This window comes from Bufo bufo, chromosome 1 (genome assembly GCF_905171765.1).
Source record: "Bufo bufo chromosome 1, aBufBuf1.1, whole genome shotgun sequence".
Lineage (NCBI taxonomy): Eukaryota > Metazoa > Chordata > Amphibia > Anura > Bufonidae > Bufo > Bufo bufo.
In genome coordinates this window covers 235,298,657-235,309,877 of record NC_053389.1, presented here as the reverse complement: position 1 = coordinate 235,309,877, position 11,221 = coordinate 235,298,657, and the positions used below count along the sequence as shown (strand labels likewise).

General features: G+C 43.6%; 1 protein-coding gene across 2 annotated transcripts in view; it reads right to left on the bottom strand.

Annotated features, from left to right (window-relative positions):
• Positions 1-6,756: 6,756 nt before the first annotated feature.
• Positions 6,757-11,221, bottom strand: part of HIPK2 (homeodomain interacting protein kinase 2) — a 52,997-nt gene continuing 48,532 nt past the window's right edge. Inside the window, exons 13-15 of one of the 2 annotated variants that reach the window (XM_040437325.1) lie at positions 10,574-10,818; positions 10,131-10,285; positions 6,757-8,933 (exon numbers count right to left, since the gene is read on the bottom strand). In XM_040437325.1, the coding sequence (XP_040293259.1) occupies positions 8,493-8,933; positions 10,131-10,285; positions 10,574-10,818 (841 nt within the window). In that variant the 3' untranslated portion in view covers positions 6,757-8,492. The remainder of the gene's footprint in view (positions 8,934-10,130; positions 10,286-10,573; positions 10,819-11,221) is intronic. The other variant, XM_040437316.1, reaches the window with a different exon arrangement.

Genomic DNA, 11,221 nt, shown 5'->3' with positions numbered 1-11,221 from the left:
CCTTCCCATGATGAGAGAGTGCCACTTTACAACAGCAATACGGAAGGTGGATAGGTCATTGGTGGCCCAAATGCAGAACTAGGCTTCCAATGAGGAAATGAGGGGATAGAAGGAAAAGTAGGCTGAGAAGAGGCAATAAAAAAAAGATCTCGGTAGTAGAGAACAAACTTTGCCTGCCTTGAGCCCTATACCCCATGATGACCCATCTGACACATGCACCCACACATGCTTTAAAGAAAGCCATGGTAAGTTTGGTAGGTAATTTCTGGATTTCCCCAGAATTCAACAATGTGGCTCCACTCTCCATTCAGGTCTGCCTCATCTGTGCTTGCCATAACACTCGAAAGGCGATTAAGGCTTCCCCTAAGCCATCATACCTGTTCTAGTGACTACAGATAGATTTCATCCAACTAGCAAGGTGGGACAGTATGAGTTTGTGCTTGTCTATGTGGATCTCTTCTCAGGGTGGCTGGAAGCATGGCCTGTCATCAAGGAAAATGCAAAGACTCCTCTCCTGGTATGTAGGTATGGGGTTCCTTAAACTATACAAAGTGATAGAGTTACACATACTTCCCAGCAGTAGGACAAAAAAACCAAAACAGGAGCATTGGAGACAGAATAGGCTCACATACTGTCTAGCATTTACACCGAAGCTCAAGATTCAGAAGACAATGGCAGAGAATAGAAAACCCTGGACTGATTGACTGCCTATTGCTCTCTGCTCAAGAAGACCCCCCAATAGGAAAACAAGATCCCCCCAATTTCCTGCAACAGAAATTGATCTCTATATATATATATATATATATATATATATATATATTTTATTTATCTTCTCTTCTCTTCCAGATACTTATTCTTTACTCAAGCCCCATTACTTTAAGTATTTATGTGTGAATTAGTGTCTATGCATTGAACCTCACAGCACTCTTAAGGCTCCATTCAGATGTCCGCATCCGTTCCGCAATTTCGGGAACGGGTGCGGACCCATTTATTCTCAATGGGGCAGAACGGGATGCGGAGCGCACACAATGTGCTCTCCGCATCCGCATTTCCGGAACGCAACTCCGCCAAAAAATAGAACATGCCCTATTCTTGTCTGCAATTGCGGACAAGAGTAGGCAGTTTTATGGCGGGTGCCGGCCGGGTGTATTGCGGATCCACAATACACCACAGACCAGTGAATGAACCCTAAGGGTCTATTCACATGTCCGCACTTTGGGTCCGGATCCGTTCCACAATGTTGCGGAACGGATCTGGACCCATTCATTTTCAATCGGGCCAAAAAGATGCAGACATCACACAGTGTGCTGTCCGCATTTCCGGTCCACGGCTCCACAAAAAAATAGAACATGTCCTATTCTTGTCCGCGCAGCTGCGGACAAGAATAGAACATGTCCTATTCTTGTCCGCGCAGCTGCGGACAAGATTAGGCATTTCTATTGGGGTGCCGGCCCAGTGTTTTGCGGATACGCAAAACGCTGCGGACGTGTGAATGGACCCCAACTCTCTTTCTTGCTCTGTTGGCAGGTGCTAGGCTGTGAGGTGCTGATCAACCTTGCTATATATTCTGTGTATTTTGATGGGGACATTTCTGTTGTGTATTGTTATTTTTATAGATGAGCTTTGTGAATTATCAACAAAATTATCTCACCTAATCATGTCCATATCTTTTCTTCTAGGCCCATAAATAACTCAACTGAGACAGGTCCGGAGGGGCTACAGCACTTATCCCCACTCCCTTCACCCAGAACAACAGCAGAAGATGCGCGGTGTGTGACAGATCACCAAAAAATGGATTAGACCTTATCTGGGAAAGGATTAACAATAAACAATCAAATGGCTACAAGCTAATATCCTCTCTTATCCCAGATATTAAAATATAACTTTTAATAAATTGGTTAATAGTATAAACAAACCTATTCAACTATTACAATACTATAAGTGAGCAACATTTTTGTGGGTTATAATTAGCTGATCCTCATTATTGGTGCCATATATCAGCGTGATTGTACACCGTTGTTTATAGAAGGTGGCTGGGATTGCACTTCCCAACACCACCACTCTGATTGTGGTGCACACTGGCACACACTATCAACTCTTAAACATGCGTGTGTAAGAGAATATTTCCTAACAATCTAGAGCACATTTCCAGAAGAGATCAGCGTCTAAAACACAAGTCTGCCCCTTCCCCCATCATGTTTCACCAGTAATCTGGCTTCATCAGGGGTTTGGGCAGCATTCATGCTAGTTTGAACCCACAAAAATGTTGCTCACTTATAGTATTGTAATAGTTTAATAGGTTTGTTTATACTATTTTAACCAATTTATTAAAAGTTATATTTTAATATCTGGGACAAGAGAGTATATTAGCTTGCAGCTATTTGATTGTTTGTGTGTGACGGATAGAACCTGAACATTATATGTGTATCTATTGCAGAAACTTATCATTATCATCATCCAGTTAGTGGTAGGGAGAATTAGGGATAACTAGGGCATGGCAAGGTCCCAGTGTCCCACCATCAGGGGATGCTAGGATCATAGAGGTAGAATATCACAGATGAAGGGACAGATAGAATGTCTTTAGTTAAAAACAAAAAAAAAAAAAAGGGACTGTAACCAACTCCATCTTATCTTTAAACAACTTTTCCAAACTTCTTAAGGACATTCCAATACAGGGTGTGGGGGTGGGCTACAAGACTTGTTTAGATTGCCAAGAGCTAAGGCCAGGCAGCCCCTGTCCACACATTCCACCTTAACCACCTCAGCCCCCCTAGCTTAAACACCCTGAAAGACCAGGCCACTTTTTACACTTCTGACCTACACTACTTTCACCGTTTATTGCTCGGTCATGCAACTTACCACCCAAATTAATTTTACCTCCTTTTCTTCTCACTAATAGAGCTTTCATTTGGTGGTATTTCATTGCTGCTGACATTTTTACTTTTTTTGTTATTAATCGAAATTTAACGATTTTTTTGCAAAAAAATGACATTTTTCACTTTCAGTTGTAAAATTTTGCAAAAAAAACGACATCCATATAGAAATTTTGCTCTAAATTTATAGTTCTACATGTCTTTGATAAAAAAAAAATGTTTGGGTAAAAAAAAAATGGTTTGGGTAAAAGTTATAGCGTTTACAAACTATGGTACAAAAATGTGAATTTCCGCTTTTTGAAGCAGCTCTGACTTTCTGAGCACCTGTCATGTTTCCTGAGGTTCTACAATGCCCAGACAGTACAAACACCCCACAAATGACCCCATTTCTGAAAGTACACACCCTAAGGTATTCGCTGATGGGCATAGTGAGTTCATAGAACTTTTTATTTTTTGTCACAAGTTAGCGGAAAATGATTTTTTTTTTTTATTTTCTTTTTCTTACAAAGTCTCATATTCCACTAACTTGTGACAAAAAATAAAAAGTTCTATGAACTCACTATGCCCATCAGCGAATACCTTGGGGTCTCTTCTTTCCAAAATGGGGTCACTTGTGGGGTAGTTATACTGCCCTGGCATTCTAGGGGCCCAAATGTGTGGTAAGGAGTTTGAAATCAAATTCTGTAAAAAATGACCTGTGAAATCCGAAAGGTGCTCTTTGGAATATGGGCCCCTTTGCCCACCTAGGCTGCAAAAAAGTGTCACACATCTGGTATCTCCGTACTCAGGAGAAGGTGGGGAATGTGTTTTGGGGTGTCATTTTATATATACCCATGCTGGGTGAGAGAAATATCTTGGCAAAAGACAACTTTTCCCATTTTTTTATACAAAGTTGTCATTTGACCAAGATATTTATCTCACCCAGCATGGGTATATGTAAAAAGACACCCTAAAACACATTCCTCAACTTCTCCTGAGTACGGGGATACCAGATGTGTGACACTTTTTTGCAGCCTAGGTGGGCAAAGGGGCCCATATTCCAAAGAGCACCTTTCGGATTTCACTCCTCATTTTTTCCTGAATTTGATTTCAAACTCCTTACCACACATTTGGGCCCCTAGAATACCAGGGCAGTATAACTACCCCACAAGTGACCCCATTTTGGAAAGAAGACACCCCAAGGTATTCCGTGAGGGGCATGGCGAGTTCCTAGAATTTTTTATTTTTTGTCACAAGTTAGTGGAAAATGATGATTTTTTTTTTTTTTTTTTTTCATACAAAGTCTCATATTCCACAAACTTGTGACAAAAAATAAAAACTTCCATGAACTCACTATGCCCATCAGCGAATACCTTGGGGTCTCTTCTTTCCAAAATGGGGTCACTTGTGGGGTAGTTATACTGCCCTGGCATTCTAGGGGCCCAAATGTGTGGTAAGTAGGTAAATGACCTGTGAAATCCGAAAGGTGCTCTTTGGAATGTGGGCCCCTTTGCCCACCTAGGCTGCAAAAAAGTGTCACACATCTGGTATCTCTGTATTCAGGAGAAGTTGAGGAATGTGTTTTGGGGTGTCTTTTTACATATACCCATGCTGGGTGAGATAAATATCTTGGTCAAATGCCAACTTTGTATAAAAAAATGGGAAAAGTTGTCTTTTGCCAAGATATTTCTCTCACCCAGCATGGGTATATGTAAAATGACACCCCAAAACACATTCCCCAACTTCTCCCGATTACGGAGATACCAGATGTGTGACACTTTTTTGCAGCCTAGGTGGGCAAAGGGGCCCATATTCAAAAGAGCACCTTTCGGATTTCACAGGTCATTTTTTACAGAATTTGATTTCAAACTCCTTACCACACATTTGGGCCCCTAGAATGCCAGGGCAGTATAACTACCCCACAAGTGACCCCATTTTGGAAAGAAGAGACCCCAAGGTATTCGCTGATGGGCATAGTGAGTTCATGGAACTTTTTATTTTTTGACACAAGTTAGTGGAATATGAGACTTTGTAAGAAAAAAATAAATAAATTCCGCTAACTTGGGCCAAAAAAATATCTGAATGGAGCCTTACAGAGGGGTGATCAATGACAGGGGGGTGATCAATGACAGGGGGGTGATCAATGACAGGGGGGTGATCAGGGAGTCTATATGGGGTGATAACCACAGTCATTGATCACGCCCGTGTAAGGCTTCATTCAGACGTCCGGATGCGTTTTGCGGATCCGATCCATCTATCAGTGCATCCGTAAAAATCATGCGGACATCTGAATGGAGCTTTACAGGGGGGTAATCAATGACAGGGGGGTAATCAATGACAGGGGGGTAATCAATGACAGGGGGGTGATCAGGGAGTCTATATGGGGTGATCACCACAGTCATTGATCATGCCCCTGTAAGGCTTCATTCAGACGTCCGGATGCGTTTTGCGGATCCGATCCATCTATCAGTGCATCCGTAAAAATCATGCGGACGTCTGAATGGAGCTTTACAGGGGGGTAATCAATGACAGGGGGGTAATCAATGACAGGGGGGTGATCAGGGAGTCTATATGGGGTGATCACCACAGTCATTGATCACGCCCCTGTAAGGCTTCATTCAGACGTCCGGATGCGTTTTGCGGATCCGATCCATCTATCAGTGGATCCGTAAAAATCATGCGGACGTCTGAATGGAGCTTTACAGGGGGTTGATCAATGACAGGGGGGTAATCAATGACAGGGGGGTGATCAGGGAGTCTATATGGGGTGATCAGGGGCTAATAAGGAGTTAATAAGTGACGGGGGGGGGGGGGGGGTGTAGTGTAGTGTAGTGGTGCTTGGTGCTACTTTACTGAGCTACCTGTGTCCTCTGGTGGTCGATCCAAACAAAGGGGACCACCAGAGGACCAGGTAGCAGGTATATTAGACGCTGTTATCAAAACAGCGTCTAATATACCTGTTAGGGGTTAAAAAAAACACATCTCCAGCCTGCCAGCGAACGATCGCCGCTGGCAGGCTGGAGATCAACTCTCTTACCTTCCGTTCCTGTGAGCGCGCGCGCCTGTGTGCGCGCGTTCACAGGAAGTCTCGCGTCTCGCGAGATGACGCGTATATGCGTGACTGTGCGCAGGGCTGCCACCTCCGGAACGCGATCCTGCGTTAGGCGGTCCGGAGGTGGTTAAACTGCTCTGCCCTGACATGAGGGGGTAATGCCCTGGTTCTTCTCTTCTTTGATTGGCTTTGAGTTTGTGTCTTTGGAGAGTCCACAGCCAGCTATGGGCCTTTATTAAGACCAACGTCTAAAAGGCTGGTCTTAATAAATGTGCCCCTTGATGTATTTCTCAATAAAAGTTATAGACCTTAGGAAATGATTGTAATTGTACTTCAGTATACCAGAGAAACATGAAACAAGAAGATCTAAGAACACTAATGCAGAAAACCTTGTGAAACCCAACATGTGTCAGGTTCAAAGCTTTTGGACATGACTATACATCATCAAGTAGGGATAATGGAGGAATGGCGCAACACAGAGTCATATGAAAAGAATAGAGACCTAATAACTGGCCGTATAGGTGCCAATAAAACGATGCAGCGGCATTGTGGTTTCATTTTCAATACATGCAGTTACTAAAACAGACACGGAGGTGACTGGTCCTCTTCAAGATCTGGAAATCTTATAGTAACACAACTAGGAGGTTGTGATGAAGCATCATATTCCGTGATGGTCACAAGTCTCTGCCAATGCCATAATAGATCCCACAAACCCTTACACTGTTATATGACCTTTAAAGCATCTGACCCCCAGGCCACATATATTCATTTTCAGCTGCGGACTACACCATCTTATTAGTGTTCTTTCCAAATATTCACAAACCCATAAAAATAAATCTCTGTGGACAAATCTCACAAATTACAAGTCTTTTATTCCCTTTTGTTATTTTAACCTCCTCACCACTGAAGGGGTTAATCTTACTCACGTAGACACTCCTCAATATCACGATGCGCCAACACTTGGGATTTCCTTTATTTTTGAAAACCTTCTTTAAAAAAAAAAAAAAAAGAAATCGAAGTAACAGTGACTACTGGGGCTACCCTCCTCCCTGCCGCTAAGGGGTTAAACAGAAAGCCGTACAGTGATGATTATTACAGGTTTTATTCTTTACCACAGTTTGTGAGCGCGACTAATACTGGACTCACCTCGAGCAGACACATAGACATGTATGTCACTCCCAAACTTGGTGTGGTACGAAAAAAAAAAATACAAAAAAACAATTGAGGGTCTGTGAAACTTCAGCACTAGGAGTGGGGGAGGGGGTGACTCACTGACAACCAACCTAACGGGTCTTGATGTTAGAGAAACAAAAAGGACCAGACATGTTTAGCAGTTTGTAAGGCACTAGGAGCAGAGGACATAGAATGGCGGGAGGCTCACACACACGCGCGGGTATCGGGACATCACAACATCACATGCCGGTAATTTTACGGTTAGGGTCTCAGACGACGGGAAAAACAAAGATTTTTGAGTTCTATTGTGCAACCTGAAAGTAAAAACAAAATATATATATATATATAATATTCATAGATCTATTGGTGAAGAGTAGAAAACTGAGAGCATTGGGCTGTGCTACACTGTAGCGCAGGGGAAGGAGCTGTCCCATTCTAAAAGACATTAAAGTGACTTAGAATAGAGAGAAATTAGTAGCTGTGTCCATTTCGAGTCCTTCCATTACTTTCCATGTGTTTTCCCATCATTCCTCTGGTAGACATACACAGATCTTTACTTGCCAGCTTCTTGCTCCACATGACCACATTGCCCCTACTCGTGCCCTTCACGACATCCCAGATCCCTCTTCCCAAAGTAATACCTTTTGTCCCCTTTAATTATTATTATATGATTTTTTTTCTTAGTTTTTTAATTTTTTGGTATTTTTTTTAAAAATTGAGACCATCATCCTTCTGTAAAACGTTAAAAATTACAACCTTCTAAAACTTCATCACAATCAACACTGAGGGGGAGGGGCTTTAAACTTAAAAGCGGTGCAAACGTGTTATCAGAGGTATCCAGAGTGCCACTCCCCCTCATTATAAAAACGGGAGAGGGGTTAAGGGTGGTGGAGAGTAAAAAACAAAAACAAAAAAAACATAACTAAGTGGGGTCTCCCTTTGGCGCAGAGTGCAAATACAGCTCAATCTCTCTGCTACTATTAAAATTAAAACCAGAAATTAAAAACTAGAGAGAGTCACAGAAAGATCCAGAACCCTAACTCTATAGACTCTTCATAAGCTTCTAAGTCTCTACGGCACCAGATCCTGGCGAGTATCTGATAAGTATCTATGATCAATAAATACAGCACATCTGTCACCTCTGGACACACCTCCAGCAACATGTGCCCTCCCCAAAAGTCCATGGGAAAGAGAAGACCTCAAAAGTGGGCAAGGTTCAAACCTCACAGACAGTGGGAGAGTTCGGGGGTCCAAGGTGCTCAGAGGTCCCTTCTCAACATCTCTCGGTTCATCACACCCCTTCTCCTCCTACCTGGCTGGCATCAACCCACCAGATGTACACAAATAAAGAGGAAGAAAAGTGAAAGAGTTGCTTTATAATAGTCTGCGCCTCCCCTTAGTCCTGCCTCCACCATCTAGATGTAAGGGTACTGATTAACCTTTGGTGGACTCAGAGGGTATCCAGTGTAGACTGCGGACGTGGGAGATGCAGGGATGTAAGTCTGATGGGTGAACTGTGCCTGGTATTGACTGGGGTGAAGACTTGGAGATGGAAGCAGCCGAGAGGCCATGCCCACTGGGACGATGCTGGCAGGGTATGCAGTGTGGCGTGCAGATCCTTGAGATGCCACTAGATGTGCCACAGTGCCAGTGGAGCCCAAAGCAGCTGGCGCAGTGTAGGTGTAGAGGTGCGGCTGGCTGGGCAAGTGAGCCGTAGCCGCCAAGTGAGGGTGGACCGCCCCATGGCTGGGACTGTTGTGCGGAAAGGAGTATGGAGCTTGGGCGAGGGTGGGAGTTATATACGCCTGTTGCCTTCGGTGGCTTCCAGATCGTTCTGTGCTAATATGTTGGGAGATCTGCGAAAGAAAAAAAATAGTAGAGACAGCGAGAAAGAGAGAGAAAGAGAGAGAAAGAGAGAGAGAGAGAGAGAGAGAGAGAGAGAGAGAGAGAGAGAGAGAGAGAGAGAGAGAGAGAGAGAGAGAGAGAGAGAGAGAGAGAGAGAGAGAGAGAGAGAGAGAGAGAGAGAGAGAGACATCCATTATGTGGTGTGACAGTCAACAGCTTGACAAACAGCTATGAAAAACGCAGAACACTTTTACTGCAGGTATTTTTGGCTGAAATTTTTTTTGTAATTGGGTTTTATTTAAAATTGTGTTCCATGTCTCTTGCAGCCTGCAAGTATTCTCATACATAGTAGGCCGATCAGTCCCGTTTAGTGTGAAATCCATTAGATGAGCTCACTGATAGCTCTGAGGCATCACTCTGCCTTTAAAAATGCAACTCTAACCACCAAGTAAAATAAGAGCTCATACGGTGGATTTTTACACTGAATAGGACTGGATTTCATTATCATTTGGTTGTCAATACAAAAATAAAAAAATCTAATAAAACTTTTATATATTAACATCAATTAATCAATAAGCCAGCCCCTGTAGCTTAGTCCTCCTTCGTACTCAACGACAACACCCAATAGGTTGATGATGGAGAAGAAGTTAATAAAATCCAATTACACTAATGATTTTTGCCCAAAAATACATAAATTTCATTTTAAAAAAGTCCATAGTCTTCAAATGGACCAATCAGATCTAAATAATCAATAAAACTGGACGCCAGGACTGTAGAACAAAAACAATTCATTCCCAGACAGAAGGCCACACAAACCATCAGACACCAGATATTGCAGCATGCAGACCACCGAACACCAGGGACAGGGGCACGCAAACCATAGAACACCAAGGATCTTGACTAGTGTTGAGCGAACTTCTGTTTTAAGTTCGGCGTCTAAAGTTCGCCTTCCGGTTAGCGAAGAATCCCGATATGGATTCCGAATTCCGTTGGGGTCCGTGGTAGCGGAATCAATAATGGCCGATTATTGATTCCGCTACCACGGACCACAACGGAATTCGGAATCCATATCGGGATTCTTCGCTAACCGGAAGCCGAACTTTAGACGCTGAACTTAAAACAGAAGTTCGCTCAACACTAATCTTGACACCAGGCACTGCAGGTGTCTTAAAAGCTTTTTTACAACCCCATCCCACCCCATGCTTTACCTGGCTGAGGTTGAGCGGCTGCTGTTGGAAGGCATGGCCAGCAGCTCTGGGCTGGCGATATGTGGCTGACGTGGTAGAGTTGCTGGAGGAATGTGTACTGGAAGCCACTGTGGAGGACGAGGATTTGGGTTTGTAGGAGTGGTGACTTGTTGTATCTAAAGGCAAGAGAAGACAAAGTTAGAAAATTACATAGTCGTCTCCACAGTTATAGGGCATTTGCCACAACTACAGTCATGCAATACATATTGATTAACATTATACCCCAACCCCATCCAGTCTACTCTGTAGGAGGGAGGATACCACATTGATCAACCAGGGATGTTTGCTAGGAGAAGTAAGGAAATATTGGAAGTGTACACAATGGCGAAAATTATCCTTCAAAACCTCAAGGGAAAAAATACCAGAAGGTTCTCCCCCACAATTTAAATCCAGGGTGTACTTACCTGGCTGCCTCCGCTCACATTCCATTCGCCCCTCACTGGGTTGGGTCTTCAGAGGTGGCACAATTATGGTGCGCGAGTTTGTAGAGCAGGGAATATCCGGCTGGCATTTGGCCTCATGGGCAGTGGCATTAGATGCACGTCTTTGCCCAGTGGCGGCATAGGGGCTGGTGTTGCTTGAAGAATCAGAGATGGGAGAATCGTGCACCGTAACACAGCTGATAACATTCCGGCGCTGCTTGGGGAGGCTGGGGGGTGACAACATTTACGGTTAATAAAATAAATACAAACATAAATTACCAGACAAGATTTCGCAAAGCCTCCAGGGGGCCCTGTATTCAATCCTTAAAGGGGTTGTTGTCTCATATTACCGTCACTAAGGCGAGATAAGACACAGTCCTGATCAGCTCTCGGCGCTTTGCCGTTTCAGTAGCTCTCATTGCCGTGCACGAAACAGCGTAGCACAACAAGCTATGTGGCTTTCCTAACTGAGAAACAGCATAGGTTGTTGTGCTACTCTGTTTCCGTAGCTCTCATGCACGGCAATGAGAGTTAGGCCTCATGCACACGGACGTTTTTTTTTGCGGTCCGCAAAAACGGTTTCCGTTGTTCTGTGATCCGTGTCAGTTTTTTCTTCCATGGGTCTTCCTT